This window comes from Pempheris klunzingeri, chromosome 11, assembly GCF_042242105.1.
Source record: "Pempheris klunzingeri isolate RE-2024b chromosome 11, fPemKlu1.hap1, whole genome shotgun sequence".
Classification (NCBI taxonomy): domain Eukaryota; kingdom Metazoa; phylum Chordata; class Actinopteri; order Acropomatiformes; family Pempheridae; genus Pempheris; species Pempheris klunzingeri.
In genome coordinates this window covers 3,614,297-3,641,568 of record NC_092022.1, presented here as the reverse complement: position 1 = coordinate 3,641,568, position 27,272 = coordinate 3,614,297, and the positions used below count along the sequence as shown (strand labels likewise).

The following is a 27,272-nucleotide window of genomic DNA, read 5'->3' as shown; positions in this document are numbered from 1 at the left end:
TATCAATAGTCATTTATCTGTCTGGTGATTTTAGGGACGGATCCAGTGATTCGTGACAGCCGATGGCTTACGAATACGCGCACGCTCTGCAGTCTGTGGGTGCTTTTGAGTGTATGTATGTTTGCAACAATATACACACACTGCTGCCACGCTCAGATGCGTTCATACGGTGTCATGCACACTTTCATAAATATACATTACTTGCTGGGTGTTCACACACACACACACACATCCTAGCAACAGAGTGAAGGTTAGAAAAGGAGAGCAGAAGAAAAAAGAAAATGAAGACAGTGGAAAAGCTCCAGAAAAACTTCTTAAGGGAAGATGTATTCAAAACATACACTGGGGAGTCAGCAATTAAGCTAATTACATAGCCTGCATGCATGCATACATGCATACGTATACACACACACACACACACACACACACACACACATACAGAGTCATAAGTGCTAATTAATATGATGAATATTAAAATGTGTCATGTAGAATGAAGCCCCATACCATCCTTTCATCAGGGACACACGTATACAGTATACATGCAGCCTCTGCATATTAATTGGTGTGTGAAAGATTTATTTTTAAAAGTGTGACAGCTTAATGTTTGCAATTATTTTTTAATCAAGTTTAACAAGAACAACCAAATGACATTTTGAAGATCTTAATTATAAGGCCATTATGTTAGCAGCTAGCTTGCCAGCTACAGCGAGCCCTGCAAGTAGCCACTAAGTTACCAAGCTTCTGTAGAGTCAGATATTTTGAGAGGACGTGTAATAAGTTCTGCTGTACCACTTTCTGGTGGGACCAGGCCTAGAGTATACATATCACAGGTTTAAACAATGCTGATGATAGATAGATTCCAAAAAGGAAAAGTTACGTCCTCTCTTAATTTCTCCAGCCAAGTCTTAATATTTATTTTTCAGCCCATTTACACTCCAAAAAAACACAAATGAACAAAAAAGTAATAGAATAGTTTGGTCACGAAAGCAACTTCATTTGCAGAACATCATTTCAATATCTTTTTTTTTTTTGACGATAGCATGTGAAGCTCAGTATTATTGTGTTGTTTGTTCATCATTTTAAAAATGGCTCATTGACATTCCATTTCTCATAGTGATCTCCTCCACAGAGTAATGTGTACAACGTAATCCTGCTGTCCATGTAGGTGATGTTCAGCTATGTCCATTACCTCCTCCACTTTCCCTCTTCTCCTTCGTTTACCTGCACGACTCCCTTATCTCACGCTTAATGACTGCGGTGTGATAACCTTCAGCAAGACTTCCTCAGTACGTAGACAGTAACTGCCATGTGAGTGGCTCGTAATTTAACAGCAATTAGACATAATTGACTTCCATGTGTCTGAAAAAGCACGAAGAGGAAGTGAAGTGTAATTGATACCAATGGACGCCGTCAGCGTCGATGTGACAGGGGAAAATAAGACCCTTCAATCATGGATTCCAGTCCAGGAAGATGCAATGTACTGTACAGGGAGATGCGTGGATGCATATTCAAGCGAGGGGGAGTCCACCCACACAAACACATACACACTGACACACAGACTGTGGCACAGAATCACGTATGCATACGGGGAAAGAAAAAGTTGATTCAGAATGGGATTTAAGTCTCAAACGTATTAACATTTACAGTGGGGTTCAACTGCAACAGTAACAAGATTCGAAGCTGCAGAATATGTGTGAGTTCCTAGATTCACACCACCGCGGACAGCAGAATGAGAAAATGCTGCATCAGGAATATAATAAAAAAAACAAACAATGGCTAGAAGGTCAAAAGTCTCAGCCAAAGCACTCAATAGAATTTCTTGTGAGAGCTTTGGGAAACCTTGAGAATAATACGTGTTTACAAAGAAATTGCCGAGCCGTCAACAGAGACTATAAGACTTAAGCGGTGATATTATTTGGAATGATAATCCAAGCGCCGGGCCTGTGCTCAACAAGTATCTCTGTTTGAGCCAGCGGTGCTCAGCAGAACAAAGAAAGCTCAAAGTCCATGCTGAGGGTGTTTGCAGATTTTCCCTTTTAACTCCTGTCATCTGCATTAAAGATGACAGCCACTGCCACCATTTTCAATTATTAAAGCTGGTGTTTTATTTTTGATGAGCACTGATATGTCCACCACATGTCTGTGAATGTTAGTTCAGTGGCTGCAGGGAGGTCAAGTGACAAGAAAGAAGCCTGATAGAAGCCACAACCTTGGATCATCCCGCTTTGAGATGATCCAAGGGGATACTGGTACATTTTACAAGTGCAGCCAGTGACAGTGAGTTTATAGAAACTGTACATGCCTGACGCTGTTTTTGCTCCAGGATGGCTACTCGTATGCGAGCACATTTTTGTCTTCAAATCTGTGCTGTGATTTGAGTTTTGCCTTCTCGGTCTGTGTAATTTTGTTTCTGAAACTCAGAATCACACTGCCTCACTTCTAGAGAGAGAGGGAGAGAGAGAGAGAGAGAGAGAGAGAGAGAGAGAGAGAGAGCTGGTGAGAGCTGAGGAGGTGGGAAAATATAATTGGTTTGCAGGATATGCTCTGTTCCTTTTCCTGCCCCATCTTTTCAATATTCTAAGGGGTCCTCACTTCTGTCTCTTTCAGATGGAGTGTGTTTATGGTGTAACCGCTCTTCCACTAGCTGCTTCATATAGCATAGAATAGAATAAGAATCCTCCCTCTGCAGCAGAATGTGAACTTGTGTCCCAGACGGTACAGGACCAATGTGTGTGCAGAGCCTCCCCGGCCTGCTGATGAGGAGCGTCCTCCTGCCCAGAGGCTGTCTGCACTAGAGATAATGTGTCGTGGCTTAAGGTCCCTGGCCAAGCCCAGGGGTGTATAAACTTCTGCTTCCTTCAAGCTTTCAAACTAGCTGTTTTCTCTGGACTTGATTTACATTCACAGTTCAGTCTTACATACAAGTAATGATCAGAAACAGCACAGGGTTGAAACGCATTTGACGCTGAGGCAGCAGAAGTGTCAAGTGGCAGAACTGCTAAATGTCTGCTAGAGAGTGTGTCAGTGGATCCCTGTCAGATTAAGAAAGTAATGATGCTCTCTGGTTTTAAAAGATATGCCATGAAGTCAAATTAAGAAAAAATTCAAGTGGGTCTAGCATCAATAGTTTTTATGTTTCCTCGAGGGAAGCAAAACTAGCTGTTAAATGTGAAAAGTGTTCAGCTGCTTGCTAACACCGTCAGACTGCAGTTTAGTGCTGAGGACGTATAGCTGCTTTATCTGGGCCTTAAAATCAAACCAGTGCCTGCTGAAGGAAGTGATGCACGTTGCCTCTGGAGGCCCTGCGCCCCTCCCATTGGCTGGCAGAGCTCCGGTCCTCAGTGAAGTTTGAATCAGAACTCTTCTCACCATAGCCTGAAAGCTTGTTATATACATACTCTCTTTGATGATCACTTTCAGAAGTGAGCTATACCCTCACCCTGTTTGTCCTCTTCCTCTCCTCCTCCTCCTCCTCCTCCTCCTCCTCCTCCTCATCCCTCCGTCCCCCACTCCTTGTTGAATAATAGAAATGCCAAGTGATGAGAGCTCAAACATCAAAAAGCCCATTTCCCAGCTTGACAGAGCAATTTACCTTTCCCCATATTCACTCACACACATAATTAAAAGCGGTGGATTGGACTGCAGTGTATGGACCACGTATCTGTATAGCAGCACTGACTCACATAAGCATACACACACACACACACACACACACACACACAGTGCGAAAACATAAAACTGTCCGATTCACCTCAAGAGGAGAGTTTTCGTTTAGCGGGCGATGGATTTATACATGGCTCTCTTTGTGTCTCTGCTACAAACACGCACACACACACACACACAAGCACACACACACACACACACACACACACACACACACACACACACACACACACACAAGCACACACAAGCACACACACAAGCACACACACACACACACACACACACACACACTCTTGCTTACATTGTCAGTCTCTCTATGTTCTTTCACTGTACGTAACTTTGCCTGCATCTAGCTTTTGGTCCGTCTCTCTTTGTTCAGTCACAGCACATCATTTTTGTGCTCATGAAAATGAACAATGGCGCAGAATCAATTTTACCGATGTCGTCGTTTCCTCGATAGTTGGTTAAATTGTCCCGATCTAATAAAAACAGCAGGGCAAGAGAGATTTTTCATCCTGTTGTCAGCTTCTGTTGCAGAGATATTTCTTGTGTCCTGTATGTCCCTATGGATGACATCACCTAATTGCTTTAAAGTAAATGACTAAGTGCATTACAGCTCATAATCTATTGATTTCTACTGAACCTTTGTACCAAATATGTCACGTATTAATAATAACCTGTCTGGCTTCTACTATGCAGCTATGAGGTGTGGCTTTCCCTTCACCTGTTTCCCATTATAATGAATTATTCTTATATTTTAGTACAGACTAATAGAGCCTGAGAACGTGTATTTTATGTTTTGGGATTTGTAATCTACTTTACTATCCAGACCAGGACGCCTGTGAGGCCAAGCCCAGCCTGTGATCTTTTCTCTGCCGTAACATCACCACCACATTTCCTCTACTGAACTAACAGGGCAAGGTCAAGCCTCTCCGCTTGTAAAACAGCTTCGTAAGGTGACCTGTTGGCAGCGAATGTCTGCGCCCCTGCCTCCGTGAGGCCCTTCAGACAGTGGCATAATGGTCTGATGATGTACCTCCACGTATCGATTTAGCTACAGTACAGAAATGTACTTAGCCGTACTGTACTGCACAGTGGAGAAACCCTACCCCTGGCACAACATCAGAGAGGGTTCATATTCAATTCACTCAGCATTTACTGCACTTGGAGGTCAGGGAGAAAAGACTGCCGTGCGCTCCTTTTTAAGCAGTTTCTTTGGTGTTTGTCCAACTTTGAAGTCACTAACTTAATGTTAGTGAAGAGGGGGACAGGGAGAATAATGAGGAGAGGATACAGAATTCTGCTGGAAGTGTCCTTGGCCCTGCCATCTAATTGGTGAATTGAGTTTTGAGGAACAGTATGACTTAGCAGATGTTTGCATGGGCAAGTTGAAATTAATGATGACCCAAAGACTATTGCTTAAATACAGCAGAGGACTTCTGTAAATATTTCTGATGTGCTTCTGTGAGGGACACTGAAGTCCTTCAGGATCGCTGCTTTCTAAAGTTCAAGTTTAATACTTGACTTTTACTGGCCACTGAACTTCTTTTGAATAGTTAATGTAAACAGCCACTGTGGGGGGGAAAAAGCGCTGTCCTCAGCTTTTTCTGAGGCAGAGAGAAGCTGGTTCTGAGGTTGACAACAGTCGGGAAAGTGCTGCTAGAAGTGTAAATAACAGTTGCTCCTGTGCTCATTAACAGTCTGAGTGGAGCCAACCGGATCTGGACAAAAGTCTTGTTTCCTCATCACACTGCCTCAGCACAGTTAAGGCAATTAGCATGGAATGACTAAATTGAATCTAATATGTATAGATGTTTTTTTTATTATATCAAAGGTATTTAATAGATTGCATCATATCCTGGTAAAAGTCAAGATAGCTTATAACTTAAAATAACATATTTGTGTCTTGTTTGCAGTTTGCTGTCAAAAACTAAAAGCAGCTACTGACAATGGAGCAATAGACTTTTTAACAATTGCGCTGGCGTATTTTTTGGATGGCGGGATATCTGTGAAAACCTTTGTCCTGTCTGTAATTACCAAAAAATACAGACACACACACAGCACAGCTGTCAGAGGTCTGTCAAGGCAGAGCGGTGAGTGATCGGCTGATCAGAATGTGATCTGTGAGACGGACACAGAGAGAGAGAGAGACAGAGGGGGAGAGATGTCTTAATGTGGTTGAGTGAAACAGCGTGACTTGGGTCTGAACGAGGAAATGGGCCAAAGCTGGTTTGTGAAAGAACTAAACTGAGTGCATATGTGAAGGTGTGTGTCTGTGTGTGTGTGTGTGTGTGAGAGAGAGAGAGAGAGAGAGAGAGAGAGAGAGAGAGAGAGAGATAAAGACAGTTGGTGTAACAGATTTAAACTTTCATACATATCTGCAGCTAAGACGACAATTTTGCTTATCTCTGCAATGGAATAGTTGGACCTTTTGGGAGCGTAACTGTTTGCTCATGATACCACTGTTAGACTTTTCCTGTGAATACATGGTTAGCTTAGCTTAGCATTTCGACTGGACAGAGCTAAACAGGTGGCCTGGCTCCGTCTAAAGACAAAATCCGCCTTGCAGCACGCCTAAAACTCCTTCATTCACAAGTTGTATGTTGTTGTTGTCCTTTTTCTGGCTGCTCCCTTCCGGGGTCGCCACAGTGGATGATCCGCTTGTAGATTTTGGTGTTAGTTTTTTACACCGGATGCAACCCTCACCCATTTTTGGTAGCCAGGACTGGGAGGGAGTCGAACCCTGGTTCCCCAGGCCGATGGCATGCGTATTTATCCACTGCGCTACCAGCCAGGTCCATTCACAAGTTGTATGCCGTTTGTTAAATCAGAAAAAAAAAAAAAAACTGCTCTTGTTATTACCATGAAGTTAACAGGGACCTCGTTAAGTTACTGCTCTCGACCCCAGAAATAGTCTGGCACATAATCATGTTGCAACATTGCAACGTGTTATTTTTACACTTGTAGAGATGAAACAAACAAGATATAGAATGTGTTAACTATACATTCATTGCAGACAGAATGCCAAGTAGGCAGATGTCCCTAAAACCAATTCTTTTAATGTTAGTTCAGGCGGGTAGAGAATGACGGTCAAAGTATTACAGATAGTGTGATTTCTTCTTCTAGTGTTGTCACTACTATTAAGGATGTATATTTACATATTTACATATTTACAAGTGAAAATTGCCCACTGTAATCATAGTCTGATCCTTATAATACAGGACAGTAAAGTTACACACATTTACCTTCCTCCTGTTATCAGTCCCAAAAGGGGAAAGGTGAGAAAGAGAAGCACTGAGGAGGATTACTGTACACGTTTTACATCAGTGAAAGGTGTGTTTAGTGTCCACATATTCTCTGGATATGAAACTGCTAAAGTTTCTAATTGTGCACTTACAGTATTGTTGGGATATGACTAATACCTGGCTAATACCCCCTAGTGATTAGAGAGCTTATGAAAACAAGAGTGTCTTTTTAAGGGATAACGATGGAGAGATCCTCTCTTTACCAGGCTCTGTATTTTTCTCCTCTCCGTCTGTTTCCTCCAAGGCTGTGTCTGACGGTGTCTACTTGTGATCTATGGCCTCATTTGTTGTGTTTTTCGGTGTGTCCAGCCAAATTCATGACAGATGAGAGCATAACAGAAAGACAAAGGCACAGAAAGGAGGAAAAAATGAAGGAAATTTGACAAGCTGATAAATAAAGAAATAAAACATTAAAGAAAAACCAGTGAAAACACTACTGTGTGTTTTTTAAACCCTGCCATTATTTATTACGCACCTTTTATGTGTGTGTGTCTGTGTGTATATTCATATGGTAGCTTTTCTATCCAGAGTGTGTGTACCGGCATGCTTGTTCTCATTTATATTGTAATTCACAGTCACATGTAAAGTTTATTAACTCACATGTGCAGACCATCTTTATGTGCAAATATTTTATGTCAGAATGTGCATACCATAAATTACATATTTGCAGGCACTCTGCTGCTGGTTACGTGCGTGTTTGTATGACAGCCTTAAAATCAGACTGACTGGCAGAATGAGCCATCCATCAGCCCATTGTGTTGTGATAGTGCCTTATATTCTCCCCCATATTATACAGATGGGACAATTACAGCTGGGCCTATAGCTGCGGCTCGCTGGGACCACACGGGCCCCATATGGGGAATGAAACATCAGTTGCAATTACATTTGTGTGTCTTTCTCATCCATCCTTCCCTGCATCCCTCATCCTCACCCCCCTCCGGCCACTCTCTACCCCCACCCCACCCCACCCCGCCCCCTTTCTCTCATCCGCCACGAGGCAAATTAAGAGCCTCTCTATCATGACCCAAATGAGAGAGGCTCATTTGTAGCTGTTATTTATTTGTAATAAACCCCCCCCCTCCCAATCGCCTCCTCTGCTCTGCCTCTTTCCTCCCCTCTGGAAACATGACAAAGAAAGAAAAAGCATCTGAATCCCACTGAAAGGTTTTTTTTTTTTGGTCCACAAACACTATCTATCATCAGTTTGATGACTAAAATGATTGGATAAATGGACATTTTTGTCATTGTAATCTCATTCTTTCTATCTTTCACTACCTCATCTCCTAGTTCTCCTGTCCTCCCCCCCCCACCTCGTTCCACTGTCCACAGATGAATGTGTTCCCCGCTGCAGCAGTAAATAGGCCAGGGATGAAAATGCCATATTTAATATAAATAGGTGGTTCACACTTACTTACTGTCACACACATACACACATACACACTCTCTCTAGCCACCTCAGTAAGACAAAGAGTCTTTGGCTGAGCATCTCCCGTTTCCCATCCCATTATCTGTTTTCTAAAACTCAATAATTGAACTGTTCCAATGGAATACATCATCCGCCCCACCACCACAAAACCCCATTGAATAAACTTCTCTCCCTGGCTGTTGTGCTTGAGTGTGACACGGTTTTTTTCTTCCTCCTCCCTCTATCAGATAGGCAGTATTACTAACATGGTATTTGTTCAGGCACAAGTAATGACTGCAATTTCCCGCTTTTCTGTGTCCTATAAGGTAATGGAAGCATTATAATAGTTATCAGATGCAGGTTACTCTTATCATGCGATGCATCTGCCATAAGCTATTGTCTCCAACTGTACATTAGAGTGACACAGGGGGAGATGAAGCGATTACTGGCATCTAGTTGACAGACGTGTCATTGTGAAAGATGTCTAGGGATGCTAAATAACATCACATAAGGAACGAAAGGGAGCTGTCCTAAATGCTCATACTCCATGTGAATGGAGTTTAATGAAAATATATGACAAAGGCCAACAACAACGAAACAATGAAAGATTTATTGACACATTACTGACACTGGTATATTAACACACCAGTTAATCATTTGTCAAGTCACTTTCTTGGTTTGCAAATCTGTTTTTTATCCCTAAGATTATGTGATGGGATGTTGCGTACATGATTTGATTACAGAACTATCAGTATTCACATGTGTCCTTTATGACTCTGACCAAAATATGACTTGAACATTTGTCAAAAGAGAAAAATGACACACACCCAACAAACCAATCAAAGGTGTCTCACCTGCAGACTGAGTGCAAAATTCTGTCCGACATGTTAGATTTTGATGTAGACTTAGAATCTAGTTTGCTTTCATGAGCTACGACAGGAGCAGGTACTGGCGGAGAGAGACACAGAGAATGAGGAAGATGAGTTTTTAAATGCAAAAAGGTGTGATCAGTTCAAAACGAATGCACTGACTAGATGAATGAGAAATAACAGATAGGATGGAGGATGAACATATTTGAGGCGTACGCTGACATGGCCACCAACACATGGATCTGTGTCTGATTAATCATACAGTGGTTGTTCAGGCAAAAGACATGAAAAGAGCCTGATTTACTGTTTGAAGGTAGAGAAGCGAAAAAAAAAAAGCGGGGCATAAAGGTAGAGTCTCCTCTTTGAAGGTTTCTACACTGCTGCGCCTGCAGCTGCCATTAGAATTCACCCTCACCACCTTCCAGCTCACCTGGAGTGCCCCCTGCCTTTGCAGTGTTATTGATGTCGTACTTCACCTGACTGAGGCAGCTGGAGGTGTGTGTGTGTGCGCATGTGCTCATGCATGGCAACGTGTCTTGGGTGGTCAGTGATGTATTTAAGTATTTAACAACTGCCCCAGAAAACTTGTCTCAAACTCTCAGTTTGGTCCAAATAGTAACTTTCTCACTGGCGTGTGTCTGTGGGTGTGTTTGCCTGAGGCGGTTTCCTGTCTGCCAATCCGTCTGTCACCGGCAAACTGCATCCAACACGTTGAGATAAAACACATGGGTGCTGATACACTGGTGATTTGGAGATTTAAGAGAGAGCAGCGTAGAGCTGAGGGCTGTACAGGTATAATTAAAGTATTTCAAAGTGCTTACTTAAAGGATAATTCCACAACTTTGCGGAGTATTCTACAAACTGGGTGAGATTCAAGGTAACTCTTCCTGATAATCGCACGGACAGATGGCGGATGGTTAAAATGCAGGCAGCAACAGAAAGCATGTCTGTTTAATGATAGCAAAGACAGCTATCTGTGGAAGTGGACTTCTTAGGAGCGATAACTCCTCTCTGTCTCACTCTCTCCCCTGATGCATGGGTACTTCTTTGGTTGCCGTGTAAGAGGCAGGTAAGTTTGGACAGCATTGTTTGATGTCCTTGTTAATACCCAAGTTCTCCAATTTCCCCAAAGAGATCATTAAAGTTTCATCTTATCTTAGTCATGCAGACACACAGATGGCAGCCGGTAGAGATTTAGCAGACAAAAGGAGTAATCCTTGATGTTTATCTCAGCGGTGTCAAGTACAATAGCATATTCTTCACAAGACATTCACAGGCATTAAGCAAACTTGGTCCTCTTATGTTGTGATGAGGGCTCATGCAGAAATGTGTCAGCCATGTGGGAAAAGAGACAACTATAACATATTAATGATGGTCAGGTATTTTCTTTTTCTATTTGAGTGAAGGTTTGTAGTTCCTGACAGTTCTTTTACTCCTAAGTATATGTTGAATTCCCATAATGGAACTTGACCTTTTTTTTTTTTCTTCTTTATGTTACACCCTCCCTGCTTGGCAAATGCTTTTATAACAAATGCACCCCCAGTCCCATGCATTTGTAAAACAGGATTTTAATTATCAAGACTAAGAGTGCTTTTTACAGCATTGCTTTATCAGGGTAGCATGCTTACATTTTCTAATTAGCACTTAACACCAAGTACAGCTGAGGCTGGTGGGAATGTCATTAGTTTTGCAGCTATTTGGTCATAAACCAAAGTATTGGACACATTCAAGTTTTGACCTAGTGATGGTGCTGAATGAAAAGTGAAGGACTCACCAACTTTTTCATACTTAGGGGGACAGGAATGTCTTTACCACCAATATGAAACATGTTGGTGTTGCATGTTTTAGTTCTCAACCACCTTTTCTTGTCCAAACATTTAAGGTTTCTAGCTCCAGTGGAAAGCTGTGAGCTCTTAACTCTTTCTAGATTTTGTTTAGCATCTCTTGAAGTAAACTGCTTGCTTTCAGCAGGTTATTTTTGCTTCATGGGAGAACTGTGGGCAGCACACAGTACTTTACAGAGAGATGTTTGTCAGAGGGTGTAATCTTGACCTGTGTGTGTTTACGTGTGTTTAAACCTCTACTGCCCCCCCCCCCCCCCCCTCCAGCTAACCTTGTATGCAGCAGTGTGGAGTTGCACGCTGCACTACCAGAGCTGTTTATCTCTGATTGTCACAGTGGGCTTGTTCCTTTAATCTCATATTCCAGGCTGAGGACACCTCTGGTAGATCCTGTGTTCACGCAGCCTATATGAGCTGTTTGACGGTGCGGTGCAGAGAGGTGGTGTTGAGCAGTCAAAAACCGATGTCCTATCGTTTAATAGCCACTTTTCTTTGACCTCAATGGAAAAGAAAAATGTGAAGGAGACTTTAAAGGCAACTGTGGAGCTAAGAGAATCTGACTGCACTTATACTACAGTTTCTTTAATGTAGGCATGTTCATTTACAAAGGTGCAAACGGATACATAGACAATATAAGTAAACATTGATTAAGGCATTGGTATCAATAAAAACCTTCTTTCCTTAGCATGAAGAGATTTCAAACAGCTCTTGGCACGACTGCCTCCTAAATATTTCAGGGTCGTTTCACTAAGTTAGGAACGTTCCTAAGCACAAAGGACTATTTGAATGAAACCACAGTTCATGTGCAATATTAACCAGTCTTCCTGTGCATGTGTGTGTTTTATTTCCAGGTCACCCGTGCACCGGTGGAGAGCTGTGAGCAGTACACTTCCTGTGGCGCCTGCCTGGGATCCGGAGACCCTCACTGTGGTTGGTGTGTGCTACACAACGTGTAAGTGCACATACTGTTTACTATGTTGTAGCCATGCAGTAATTCCAGTGGTTACATGAAATGGGTGCTCTGCAGTTGATTATAATCTGTTTGGACACATGTGCAGATCTTATTTGACCTGTTGGACATTACATCTGTGTTTTAACACATGGAATGTTAGATAATATATATATTTAATATTTGAATAAAAATCTGTCTCCCTCATAGTTTAATAAATGTGTTCGGGGAGATATATTTCTTACTGCAGATGGTATCACTGTTTTTTTGCTTATCCATTTGTATGATGGATTATCTATGCAGAGTCTCCAGTTTGTGACTTGTTAGTCAGACTTAAGGCCTCAGTAAGTAGCTAGTTTACAAAGTTTTCATCCGACCATGTTCGATGGGGAAAGTATTTTGAGTCATCCAGTTCTCTCAGTGGTGAAAAGTCGTGGAGAGGGACACAATAATAATACACACAGTAATATTAGTCTTTCCTCAAAGGTATTAATGGTGTTGCACTCGTTTGTAAATATGAGATGTGACAGAAATAGTTGAATGAGGAACAGATTTAAGAGAGAAGTTCAAACCTTTCCTGCATGTGGACAATCAGTGCGTGAACTGGTCAGGATGTTTGGGGAGTCACTTCTGGAAAGATGCTGATCAGAGCCGCACCAATTCTGAGAGATGTAGATCAGAGAGATGTAGTGGAAGGGACACAAACACATGACTTTGACTCATACTGACCCCTTTACACTCAAATCAGCATCCAGTTGGCAAGTTCAAATTCCCTAATCAGGTAATCGGTGCTCAGGACATTGTTGTTGTTTTTTTTGTTTGGTAGACTGCATTCCATAAACCTGTTTTACTAACTCAGCCAGATGGACTTGTGTCAAGGGATTGGCAATTTGTACAGTTAACACGTGGTGGAAATGGTTCTACACTATGAGGTAGCTCTCAAAGAATCAGAAAAGAGCATATCATCAGGGTAATATTGGGAAGTGTCAGGTTTTAAAGGCCACCATGGACACCTGTGCTGATTGCCAAGCAGCTGATGAATGAGCAACTGATGGTGAAGCATGAATGAGCAGCTGGTGCCAATCAGCTAATGCAAGTGAGACTTCTATGCTGTGCTATGCCCCATTTGTTTTCCACTCTGCCTTTGTATTGGGGCTCTGTGTTTGACAGCTGTGCTATAATATGATTTTTTTTTTTTTTGTATCTGTCATGATGATAGACAGCCTTAGAGTTATTTTTAAGTGCTCTTAAATTGTGGTAAACCATAGAGTAATGTTGATTAATGTAACCCCAAGTTGCATACTATACAAGTACATGCACAACACTAGGAAAAAAAAAAAAGAAGGGCTGAATTTCTGGTGTCAGCACAGTGTGTTGAGCCCGTTAGCTGTACAAGTTGTTCATATGCACCAGCTGTTCAATAACAACTGAAATCAATGATTCTGTGCTGCCTGCAAACAGCCGAGAATGAAAATATGAAAAAATACACATTATTCTTTAAAAAATGCATTTTACCCAAACAAGGACAAGGATTTAATATGCAAAACAAAGCTGAATTAAATTGTATCAAGGTTTTTGAATGGAAATGTGACTGTGGTGTATCCTCCTCCTGTAGATGTTCGAGGAAGGATCGCTGCGAGCGAGCAGAGGAGCCGCAGCGTTTCACCACCAGAGTGGAGCAGTGCGTGCGACTCTCCGTCCAACCCGACACTGTTTCTGTCACCATGTCAGAAGTGCAGGTATAATGCATTGGCGTATTGGTGTGTGTGTGTGCTTAGATGTGTCAGAGTGTGTATGTTGTGTGTGTGTGCTTAGATGTGTCAGAGTGTGTATGTTGTGTGTGTGTGTGTGTGTGTGTGTGTGTGCATATTTGCTTGCCAGGCAGAAACGGAAGAAAGAATGATGGACGGCAAAAGCGAGCCAGATAGATGTGGAATGAGATTAAATAAAGCTTCTTCTTGTACCATCACTGGCAATCTGTCCATCATTTTGAGTGTGAGCTGAGAAGTTACTTTTGAGCCACTTATCTGAGAAGGAATGTCTTGCTGCGGGGCAGTATAAACTTTGCTTACTGCATCACTAATGAAGTATGGGGGGGTTTTAAATTGATGTTGTCCCTCGCCTGTCTGCTGTCCTTCCTTCTCCCAGCTGGTACTCCAGACGCAGAACGTGCCCAGTCTGTCTGCTGGAGTGAACTGCTCCTTTGAGGACTATGTCGAGACAGAAGGACGCATCTACGGCGGCCGGATCTTCTGCCTGTCCCCCTCTACAAAAGAGGTGGCCCCCATCACACGAGACCAGGGTAAAAAGAAAAAGAATCCCCGCATTACAAAGATACAGGGTGTCTGCTAGATGTCGAATCGTAGAATTAATCTGTGAAGTTCCCAGAGTGGTTGTCAACCTTGACATGCTTTGTTAGATTCACCCAGAGTCTGGAAGTTGCACAAAAATTACTGACATTTTGATGATGATTCCACTTCATTCCTGGCTTTTCGGTTGAGCAGTTTGCTTGATGCTGCACAAACATAAATTGTTTGCTTCATTCAGTTTGTTCATCCAACTGTGTTAAACACGAGTCGTCTTGCTCTTTAACTGCACCAATTTCTTTGTGATTATCAAAATAATAAACTGCTGATTCACAAATATACTGCACAAAACCCCATGAATGTATGTGGACAGCTGTACTGTTTCCTCCACAGACGCTATAACTTCTCTACCAGTTTCTATTGATTGGGCTCCAGGCTCTGCTTACTTTCCAGCAGTAACACTGTAGCTCCAAAATGTCAGCTATACGGGACTTGACAAGAAATCCCTAAAATGAGGCTGTTAACATTTCAGGTTGCATTGCCTGGGCTTGGGTATGATCTTGGGTTCATGAAACATTTTCACTGTCACTGTATGTGATAAGATCTGTCGTACACTAAAGGAATAACGTAAGAGTGTTGAAAGGAAAACATCACTGGTAATATGGTGCTTTGTGACTCCTTGTAGGTGACCAGCGTGTAATAAAGTTGTACCTGAAATCAAAGGAGACGGGGAAGAAGTTTGCCAGTGTGGACTTGGTCTTCTACAACTGCAGCGTTCATCAATCGTAAGTTAATTTTCAAATTTCTAAACAGAGCCGATGGAGGTGGCTGAAAGAAAAGAGAAATTCTCCAAGCATGTGCCATTTTTTCACATTAAAAAAAGTCCCAAATGCTGTTTTGAATATGCAGTGATATCACACAACCAGCAAGATGCAGACTGGTGCAAAGCATTGATCAACATAAAGGTGACTGAGGTTCTTTACCAAAAGCAATCGTGCTAAAATATTGGCCTGCAAATAACTCCTGTATTGGAGAGCAGTGTGCAAGCTCTGCTAATTCATTATTCAATGTATTCAAGCTTTTTACAAATCAATTAGTTAATTAAATCTCCAGCAATGAAGTGACTACTGGTGAGTGAAATAATAAATCGATTCCCAACCATGCAAGACCTAGAAGGGCAGCCAAGCACGGGTGGCTAAAACACGGAAGTCATGTTTCTTGGAAATGAATTATCCCCAATTTAAATATAAGAATCCTGACTGGCTTTTCAGCACTGGTATGAGAGCAGCTGTTGTGGTTATATGTTTATATATATTAAGAAAGAAGAGCAGGGAAGGAGAGAGACCACGTACATTATCTTTACATGCACTATAAGCCGATGAAGAGAGCAGCTGCAATTAAATCATGAATGATACTCTTTTTTTTTTTTTTAACATATATAATGCTACTCAAGTTGATGAAATATAATTTGTGTTAGAGTCGTTAGAGCTGAACAATTAATCCTTTTCTATCAACATCGCACTTTGTAAGACTGCAATTTTCAAATTCCCAAAGCCAAGAGGTTAATAAAAGTTACAGTATGATATCGTAAAGAGGTGTAGAGGAGGAAGTTGTGTTTGTGGTCGACTGTCAGTTTGTTGGCAGCGAGGACAACTCTCAGCTGTAGCTAATTAACCTTAATTAGGAGGTGGCCAAACTATAAACTGAAACTGCTGTTGTCTGTCTAATGGTATCTGCTCGCTGCAAACTGGTGCTGCGCTATTGATGCCCTGCCAAAAAAGACATAACTCTTGTTTTACTTGCAATGTCCTGTGCAAGACACTCGTGTATATACTTCCTATTTTTCTCGTATTTTATTTTTAGATTTGTATTTGTTTTTATATATGTTATATCTGCACCTTTTCTGCCTCCTTTCACTCAGTGTGGGAGAAATAAAGTCTCTCTTATCTCTTATCTTATCTTTAATTTGAAACACCGGAGGTTGAACTGTGGTTTCTTTAGCCAAACATTATCAGCTAAGGTGTTGGTAACTTGCGCTCAAAAACTAGCAGACAGCGATCAAATATCGTACAGATTTTTAAGCATATTACGGTTTAAGCTTATTAGCTTAACGCTGCTTGTGGGGTTAAGTGCTCTAAAGAATGAATGTATAAAGAGAATTGGATACAGCATTGGTGGCGGAGCTCTGTTCGTTCCTGTGAAAGTTACTCAGTGGCACATTAGGTCAAAAAGCCATTTCCCGCTGTAAAAACAATTCCACAGATGAAACATAGTGCGCTATGTTCTATGGGACCCAAAGAGTTAGCTGAGCAGGCTAGCCCCCCGCTAACTTGGGGATAAAATGATTTAATCTTGCGACTCTTCTAGACTTTATAAATGTTGTCGGAACAGATGGATCAAAGTCTGATAATAAAACAATTCGCTTTTCCAGTCAAAATCCACCGTTTTATAGACGTCTCTTTCACAATGTAAGTCGTTGTAAGATGCTGCTTTGTCAAATTGACTTCACGGACTGACAGAGGAGAATTTTTGCTAAATGTTTAAAAAATTCAAAAGTTAAAAGGTCTGGGACTCTAGCTTTGTCATTAGCTGTAATTGCTAAAATCAAGTTAAGAGGTCAAGATATACATTCACTGAGAAAGTGCCAACTTTGTTAGTTTGTTGCTAGGCTCTAAAAAAAAAAAAAGATAAAAGTCACTAAGGCGGTCTTGAAAGTTGCCACGTCTAGGGCGAAAGTTGACAACATTGCTTACATGAGCTCAAACAGCTAAAGGGCAGAGCTGTCAACAGTGTTAATAGTGGTCATCATTCTGTTAAGAAGTGTGCAACTACATGGCTGCTTGGTACACTGTCTATAAAAGAATAGTTCACTTAAAAAATACGAAAGTAAGAACCGTGGCAGGAAACAAAACAGACAACAGCATCTTTTTAACATATTATATTCATGTGGATCATGTATTTGTGATGATGCATGATTTAGTCTTCCCCTGCCTAATGTTACATAAACCAGAAAAATACAGCCTATTTTATATCTAATTTAAATAATTAGATATTTTCCTAGGCCTTCCTGGGGTTGGCTCTAGCCCCCCGCGACCCTTAAGGATAAGCGGTATAGACAATGGACGGATGGATGGATGGATGGATGGATGGATGGATGGATGGATGTTAAGCCTGTATTGTGTGTTTGTATTTCAAAGCCAGTGAAGATTTTCATTTGAATTCAGACAAACAGTGGAGGGGTAGAGGGCAGAGAGGCAGAGCAGCAGTGAGATCGGCCTGATAATGAATGAAGAATGTGCTCTTAATTGACCTGCCTTGTTAAATAAAGGTTAAATGAAAATAAATAAAATGTCATTCCCTAAATGACTCTTGGCTGCTCCTCTGAAGTCGCTGAGTGGGATCCACTGCTCAGTCACACACACTCGCTCCATCACTCTGCTCTCTTCCACCTGGCACAGATTCACATCCCGCATTTAGGTATCTGCTCTTTGTGTCGATACACCTTAAATGAAAATGCATCAGTGGCACACTCAAAGTGGATTTCTCTTTCTCTTGCCAAGTGTAGATTGATGGCAGTGTAACTTCCTGCCCGAATGTTTACATCATTTTGAAATATCCTTTTTGCTCTATCTTTCTTTTTTGCATTTGTGTTTTTAATGTTTATTGTGTGCAGAACCATGAAGATTAGAAACTGAACCAACAAAGGATTTAAATAACTACGGCCAAGAGGGCTGCATCTGTAGTTTTTGTTACAGATCAATCTGCCGATTATTTCCTCAGTAAATCGTTCTATAAAACATTAGAAAGCAGTGAAAGATGTCCTGGGTGACCGCATCAAATGTCGGGATTTGACAAATAGTCACAAACCCAAAAATACATATAAAGTAAAACTAAGAAAAGCAGCAAATTTTCTCATTGACAACCTTGAAAAATCAATTTTTTTGAGTTTTTGCTTGATAAAGTACTAAGTTGATCATCAAATTAGCTGCCAATTAGTTTACTGTCAATTGATTAATCGACTAATCGTTACAGCTTTAATGGCCAAGGAGATAAATTCACACTGTGGTTTGTCTTTTAAGAAGCTCCTCGGCCAAAACGCTGAAAACTACTAATTTGTCCAATAACCTTTAATTCCAGAATCACCAGCATTACTAGTAATACGGAGTGTAAAGTGCACTCGTCCTGCTCTCGCTCTCTTTCACGCCACCACCCTTCCCTGACTCCCTCCCTCTCGCCCCTCGACCCTCTTTTCCTTTGCTGCCTTACCACAGTCTGCTTTCTCTTCTCCCATCCCTCCTTTCACTCGTCTTTCCCTCCCCAACCACTCTTAGCCCTTTCTACCCTCACCCCCCACCACCCTTCTCTTACCCCTCTCTCGTCCATCAAGCCCATTTATTGCCTGTGCTCTGCTCTTGGCCCCGCATATATCTGCATAGTAATAGGCTGTTAATTAGCTTGAGCCAGGGTGCCTGTGTTGTGATCGTCATAATGGAGTGGGCTTGGAGAGAGAGCTCACCTGGGCCACTTCTCAGGGCCTCCAGGCATAGTTCAGTGGCTTTGATTCATTTTTTTTGTGTGTGTGTGTATGTCTGTGCGTGTGTGTGTGTGTGTGTGTGTGTGTGTGTGTGTGTGTGTGTACTTTACAGTTTACTCTTTGTGAGTTAAAGAGCGTACAGGATGTGTCAAAGTAACCACTCTGTAGTGCTTATTTATGCATATTTGTGCGCATGCAGGAAGTGTATTCACACTTGTGCGTGTGTAAGTGCGCAGGTGTGTGTGTGTGTTTATGCTCCATACCCCTGATTAACCAGCCCACCTAGCCCTCCTCTCTTTGCTGCATAAACAGGCGTGCTGCTGTTTAAGCCTTTGATGTTGGCTTCGCTGGCCCCCTCAGGACTCTGCAGGACTATAAAACTACAGTGCAGTTATTACCGCAGCAGCTGTAACATAAACCCACATATTATACACCACTCCCCCCCACCCCCCGCGCCACCCTTCACCTCTGAATCTTTCACCCCGCCTGTCAGAAGGCACAGGAGCCGATAATAGAGTTCTCCTCGTGGGCGTGGTGGGCGGGTAAGAGTGTAGCACAGACTCGCAACACCAGATGCACAGACATGCAGTATCAGCACAGATGCACAAGCAGAGTACCCTGCAGGCAAGCGGCCAGACGGGCTCGTGTGCAGCTTCACACAGCTCCGCTCGACATGCTCGAAGGTGAATGCAACAACCTCGCACACTCTCGTACAAACACACATGAACAGGTGCACGCACAGTCAGAAGGAGCACGCGGAGACAGAAGGCACAGACTTGGTAGAGCGAAATACTGCTGCAAGCTATTTACATGCGCTGTTACAATATTATAAATTTGCATTAAAAAAGAGGTTTGGAATAGTTTAATTGAGCATGAGGGAGGAGGAATAATGCATCTTTAAAGAGATGAAGAGAAACAAATGGGAGGGAGAGACCTGGAGGGAAGAGCGGGACAAGGGAGAAAACTGACGTTCCCCGAGAGCTGCCGAGGGAAGAGACAACACAGAGAAGGAGGCACGAAGAGGGAAAGAGAGATATAAAGCAGAAAGTTGGCAAAGGAGACAGAGATTGTGCCCATTGTGTCAGGAATAATGCGTCCCACACAGCTAAAAGGTTAGAGCCGCTGCCTCAGGCCACCGTGACCATTACAATATGAAAGGGTTGAAATCTATGCAGTGAAAGGAGGCACTCAAGGGAGGGGACCAGCCCACGCTCCGGCCCCCAGGAAGGACTCTCATTTCCGGGCAGACGGTTCGGCTTTCGCCTCCATTTCAGAGACAGGCAGCACACCCTGACCACGTCATCCACAGGCAACCATTTGGACTTATCTTGTTGGAAATAGTTGCCAGTTGAACTTTTCTGTGATTCCGTCACCATTAGTTGACGTTGATTTTTGTGGCAACAGTTGTTTCTCCAATTTGCAATACGTGTGACCCGGTGTAATTAAACTGAGGGTTTAGACTTGACAAAATGCAATCATATCTGGTAATGAATCTGAGTCCCCAGTTAAGGATCTAAAAGCCTCATTTGGTTCCTGTGCTCTATAACTTAACGATGTAAGCACCGTTTTATTGCTGCCCACTTTGGACCTTTATTCGATAAAACACAAAGAAGCCTATTTCTAGATTACGTAACGCAGCCAGTGTTATCTGTCTCCTGAAGACTATCCTCATGAAAGATAAGGAGATATGATGTCAAATCACAAATGGCCTACAGGTACCTCAAGTACTGATTAAGTAATTAAAGTGTTGTGCGTCGTGCCTCAAAATGGGTCACTGACATACTTCATTTGGGTCAGCACATGTTGACATGTTTTGGTGAGCTGCAGATAAAAGACTAAGCTCCTAATTAGGAAGGAACTGCAGCTTCATCTGTGGCTTTATCCACATTGACCAGAATTAAATGAGCATATGATCACTCGCTCCTTTCATATACGTTTGCTCGGGTCTGTCGCTTGCATATCAACAGCTTTGTTCCATCGATCCGACTGGTAGAACAAAAGCTTGGAGAAGATGAAAAGGCGTTTGACCCGGCTCTCTTGCGAGCCCTTGTTAAATAGCAGGGGATTTTATTGACTACGTTGCAGCAGCGCAGCCACTTACCCAAGCCAGTTGTCCGGGCATTGACAGCTCTACTGTAGGACAAGTCTCCATTGCCCAGGTGACTCAGAGGAGCGCTGCGATGTCAACTTGGGTGACGGCTCGTGTGCATGAGAGTGTCTGTGAGAGTCTGCGAGAGTGTGTTGTTGCAGTCACGGGCATGCATACACACCCGTGTTAATGTGTGTGCGCAGTGCAACGAGAAATCGATAAAGCCTGGGGTTAATAGTGAGGAGGAACTGGATCACCAGCTCTACTAACAAACATCAGACTGTTAGCATAACCTTAGTCCACCCTTCTCCCCATGGAAATCCACTAGTATTGATTCTAAACCTCACGCAGCAGTTCAGTGTAGTCTCACTAGCTTATAGCTGACTATATGAAGCCCCTGTCACTCTGTCACTTCAATACAGACGATTTGGGAGTTAACCCTCGAAGATCTGAATAAACCAAGGACAGAGGGACAATGGCAGAGCAAGGATTAGACTGAAATCCAATTTTAAGTCAGTCTTTTCCGGCAGCAGGGTGGCATTGTGAGCTGAGCGATTGTCCTTCAGTTTGGAGGACCTGGTTTCAAACCCCTGTGGTGGCTCATTATTGTGGTGTTTTTGCACTTGTCAGTCAAACAGTGAAGGTGGTATTGTGATTTATTTTTCCTTTGACTTTACCGTTCAAAAGTTTACGTTGCTTTAGGTTGAGCTCCCTCCGAGACAAAACTACTTCAAAACCACCTTATCATCATGTTGCCTTCAAAACAGACATGTTAATTCAAACATTGATTATTCCAGCAAGGAAAGACTTTACTCACAAGTAGAGACATTTAGTGGAACAGCGTTAGTAGAACGTATGTGGAAATATAGCTGGTGAGTGTTAACTCGATGATGGATACATACAATGGACCCCACGTGTTCACACTCAGTTCCTTGGGTGGATGCGAGTTGGAGAGCAGAGACCGTGGGTGTGTGGGGGTTGAGCTGTAGGAGGCCTGATTGAATACAGTGACAGCATATGGAGGAGAGGACTGACGCGACATGTAATTAGAGCTCGCTTTTCCTAAGTCAGTTAAGTGAAATTTAGTTCAGAAGTGTTGTAAAGACTACAAAGCCAGGACTTGCTCTGGTTGAAAGAAAGTATCAGAGTTTTTTTTAGAGTTGCTCTACGTCAGTGTCTGTCAGACGCTGTTATTTTAACTTTTATCTTGTTTTTAACATTTTGCAACAACATTTATTGCTCAAAATGAAACGGGCTGTCAGCTAGCACAGACGTCGCCTGCATTAAAATGAGAAGAACGTGACAATAAAGATTATTAAATGTAGAAATTGTTAAATTAAGTTAAAATTCTGTAATAAAATTACATACAATTAAAATGAAAGAATATAAACTAAGACCTTAAACTAACATTTGGTTTTGCGCAACCTTCCTTTTCGTTGTTGTTTTGTTTGTTTGTTTTCTGGTAGCCATGATAGCCTTGTTTCTGTGTGGTAATCCATAGCTGAATGTACATATATTCATTTTGGTTCCTCAACTCTGAAGAAGGAAAAAAGCACAAGTGTTATATAAAAACAGGCTTATCTTGGTCTGCCAGCTTAGTTCACTGTAAGCCTCCAAGCATGGAGAATAAGAAGGGAGGAGTGGATCGCCAAGGATTCTCTGCCGCTCTCAGTCTGCTGTTTTCAGCGTCTTCCTCGGCCTCGCTGACAGCCGGAATGAAGTCTTAATGCACGAGGCCACAGTTCCACTTGTCGCTCCAACGTGATTTCCGGAGATTTGATCATAAACATTTGATGTTGTGGGGCTGCGCTGATGCATGTCCACGCTCGGCCTGTCAGTGTGTGATACGCGTCCCCCGTCGAAGGTTTTCTTTTGATCTGTGTTTTTCTTCCTGTATTTCTCTCGGCAGCAGTTCTGCCTGAGTGTATCTTACCTGATCTGTGATGAATTGTACTCTGTGCTCAATTTAATGAGCCATTTGGAAGTTATGAATGAAATAGTGGAATTTCTCAAATTTGCATAAACGTTTTTTTTTTTTTTTTACAAAAAATGTTCCTCCTGATAATGTCTCTGTAAATGTTGCTACGCATTCGTTGTTTTTTCATTTGTGCTTAAAGCATTCGACATGGCTGACATTAAAGAATGTTAATGCCTAATCCATGGACATTTTCTGATGCAGCTTTGTTTCTCCTTCTAGGATGTATTCAGTTATTTGCTTTGGAAAGTGAACTGACTGCAACTAAAAATGAGAGGCAGGAGAACGGGATGGGAGTGCTGCCCTTTATTTGTGTAATTAGGGATCTCAATGACAAAATTAAATCGTATTTATTATTTCCTGAAAGCTATGAAAGCGACTATGAGCTTGCGGTTCTGGGCGCTTGAGATGCAGTTTCATATTTTCAGTTTGTTTTATAGGATTATTTTTTTTTTTAAACTTTTTGATTGTTTGTAAGTGTTGATTGATTGTTAATTGTGATCAAAATACATTATAGCATGATATATATGGTGATTATTGCATTGAAAGCGTCTTCTCTTAATTTCTCTCCTCTGTTTTCCACTCTCTCGCCCGCTCCAGGTGTCTGTCCTGTGTTAATGGAAACTTCCCCTGTCACTGGTGTAAATATCGTCACATGTGCACGCAGGATGCCAGCGACTGCTCCTTCCAGGAGGGACGAGTCAACACCTCAGAGGTGAGGGTTTGACTGTGAGCACACACACACACACACACACACAGAAAACATAGAGAAGCATGCACAAACATCCATGAGCACACGTACTTAAACTTGCTCTCACAAACACTCACGCACAAAGAAACGCAGATTCAGAAGCACAGACATACAAAGCAGCACATGAAATACATTTACGAGCTTTAATGCACACGCACAAGTATGTACAGTGACATGGTAACAGTGAGGTTGCAGCTGGGATCTGTACGCCGTTTGAGTGTGGGTATGTGCTTGTATGAATGAAAGCTGCTCTGAGTGGCCCAGCAGCAGCTGTTGCACTCCAAGCAGCGCTGGATTTATTCACTTATAAACAAGCCGGGGTGAATGAGTATGCAAATGGCAGCGCGTGCTACCGTCCCAAATGCTATATTTGCATGAAAACCCTCATCTATCCATGAGCTGACTGGCTTTCACAGTCCCTCTGTCTGTCTAAGTCTCTAATTCTCACCGTCTCTCACACAAACACAGGAATTCAAGCTGGCAAACACAAATAAACTTCAGTGTCTGCAGAAAGGGGCACTTAACACCAGGCCGCTGTCACTTCACCTTTGTTTCTATTTCAGGCAGAAGTTTAAAAATCCCTTTTATATATATGTATGGTGATAGAAGGCTCTGCTTTTTTTTTCATTCCAGTCCAATCTCTCCTTTCTTTTCCTTTCTGTCAGGTGACAATTCTTTTCTCCTTTCAGAGAAACTTGTAATGTGTCGCACAGAGACGCAACCTAAAAAGATATTGAAAGTAATTAATCAAAAAAAAAAATACAATTTAAGATTATTCAGTTTGGGTGGACATGGAGGAAGAGTGTGTGTGTGTGTGTGTGTGTTACAGATGTCATGTCAGTGGGGTATGTGTAACAGTATACCATTTGGACAGTAATTTCAGGGTATTTGTGTGTGTGCGTGTGTGTGTGTGTGTAGTTGGGGGGGGGGTCGAGAGGGAGAAACAGGAAGGCAGGGGGATAGCTCTTGACTCCACACACCCTGTCATCACATGTTACACCCTCCTGTAAACACACCAGGCGTCACATCCACCCTCATCTTGTTTGTATTCTTTCTTGTTTTTTTTTTTTTTTTCTTCTGATGCACTCCGTCTTTTTGGTGCAGGCGTCGTCATGGTTACCAAGCCACTTTGATTGTCAGAGGGATTTTTGCAGAATTTTGATAGACGCATGCACACGTACTCTCACCGTCACCACATCCTTACATGGATTATTGTTATTAGCGCAGCAGGCGTTTGGAGAGACAGCGTTGGGCTCCTGTGATGGACGCATGTGTTTTGGTGTGTTCTTATGTTCACTCTCTGTCGTTTAATAAGTAATATTTTCCAGCCACGCATATGCTCACTTGTGCCAACAGCAGTAGTTTTGTCGTCACACGTATTTATCTCTAGCCTTGATTTTGTTCCAATTTGCCAGTTCGTAGCCCCTGCTGAAAGCAATATTGCCCATCTCTGCTGCCTGGAAAAGTTTCCCCCTGTGTCATTAGCAGTAGGTTGCCAAGGTGATTGAATTCACACTACACCGGTTATCTTCCCAAAGGCATTTGTCATATTTCTTGAGGCTGACTTCACTTCATATCTGATAAAATTCATCACATCTGTGAATGGTTGCATCACAAAAATACACTTCTCCTCAGCGTGTGTGTAAACAGATAACCATTAATGTATGATTTTTCCCCTTTTTAAAGAAAATCTAATTCTCGGATGTCACTTCCTAGATATGTAAATATATATAAATCAGCTGTGTTGTGACAGAAGATAAACAGAGAGGCATATTAGGGGCGACCAGGCAGAAAATTGCCAGAGTCTGAGAAACACTTGAGAAGGCCACGGACAGGAATGTGTATAAACACGAACAATGAGAGAAACAAACGCCAGAACAACCAAACACAGAGACAAACAAATTTGCTCTGCTCCAATGAATCCAAGCATTTGGGCTGGTGGAGCCGACCGGGCCGACGCTGGGCCCAGGGGTTTAATTCAAATGGCTTCAAATAGGGAAAAATAAGACAATAAGAAAAACCAACAGAAAAAAAAAACAGGTTTGCATTTATTTTCCTGTCCACAAGCTCGACTTGTTTATTCATTTATTGATTCCAATTCGCTCGCTTGTTAATTAAGTCATTCATTTATTTTGAGTGGGGTTGCTTTTTACTCAGGATATTTCATGTCCCGCAAATGAATTGAAGTAGTATGTGATTGAGAGAAGTGGCACAAAATGGCTGCCAAGTAACGGCCCCAGATGTGAGCTTTGACATTAAGTGACTTATTTATCTTTTTTTGTGTGTGTGAAACGCTACAACTCCACTCAACATCAGTTTCATCATTCATCGTAACCCGAGCTGCTGGTTATTAATGATATGTATGATATATATATACATATATATATATATATATATATATATATATATATATATATATATATATATATATATATATATATATATATATATCCATCCTGTGTGTGTGTGTAGGTGACAGTACACAAACTAGTGGTTTGCATGAAAGTCAGACTGCATCCACACCCCAACACACTGTACCAGTACTACTTTCAACATATTACTTTGTTATTTTTATACCAGCAACAAAGACTGTTGAGGTTTTAGAAGCATTGATTTTACACTAGTTGTTTTTTTTTTCCTAATAATTTAGTGTGGCTCCTATTGTTGGTGTTTATTTAGGCCCGGTGTGTTCATTAAGACGCTGCCTGAGTGAAGTCAGCTGAATCTGAATCAGAAGAAGTGCTCGTTATGAGCGAGCGCTTGCTCTGGATCAGCCGTTCTGAAACAGTTTATTTAACTATCGAGGCACTGACCTTTTCGCTATGTGTAACTTAGCTCACAAGATCTGTTTGTGATCTTCTGTCTTTTTTTTCTGGTGTTTGCCTCAGTTGTGTAATCTGTCTTTCATCAGTTTACTTATTTCCTCCGCCTTTTTCTTCAGTTTTGCCCCATTCATCTTTTGTTTCCTCCCTTTCTCCTTCTTACCACTGTCTTTCTCTCCCTAGAAGCCTGACCTCCTTACACTCAGTGAAATACAGTGGGTCCATGATGCATTGCTGCTGCACAGAGGATTGAGCTGGTGGCTTTGTAGCCTAGCCTCATTGATAATCATTAGCAGGCTGTGTTAGGCTCCAGATGAACAGAAGGTGAATATAGATATGTGGATCAGCGTTAGCCTTCGTGCTCCTAATTAGAGGATGAATCACCATGATGAGTGGGTTGGTTAGATGCTCATATGTGTCTGTCAAGTCACCTCACTGCTGCAGGAAGTGCAGGCACGCAGAGAGTGCGCTTTTGCATGTGCACACACAGCATAAGTCAGCCTTTCTGCACACTGCTCAAAGCCACGCACCTCCATGCAGGTTTCCCTTTTGATCTCTAACCGAGTGAGCTTTTTGCTCTTGTTCATCCACTCCCTCATTCCTTCAACAAGTCATTTAGCAGCAGCCAGGCATCCTTTCTTCTTCTCTCTCAGCTAAGGGTGTCAGAGTTGCAGCTCTCTTTCCAATGTTGCTGGTTGCTGGAACACAGGGTGGTACACAGCTCTGAGTTGCCCAGCTCGGAGGCTCTGGGGTTGGCACGGAT

The 27,272-nt window shown here is 42.2% G+C and overlaps 1 protein-coding gene across 1 annotated transcript in view; it reads left to right on the top strand.

The window, feature by feature from the left end:
* LOC139209690 (plexin-A1-like) overlaps positions 1-27,272 on the top strand; it is a 225,830-nt gene that overhangs the window by 109,651 nt on the left and 88,907 nt on the right. Inside the window, exons 5-9 of the mRNA XM_070839495.1 lie at positions 11,935-12,035; positions 13,648-13,771; positions 14,181-14,334; positions 15,024-15,123; positions 23,537-23,651. Coding sequence (XP_070695596.1) covers positions 11,935-12,035; positions 13,648-13,771; positions 14,181-14,334; positions 15,024-15,123; positions 23,537-23,651 — 594 coding nt within the window. The remainder of the gene's footprint in view (positions 1-11,934; positions 12,036-13,647; positions 13,772-14,180; positions 14,335-15,023; positions 15,124-23,536; positions 23,652-27,272) is intronic.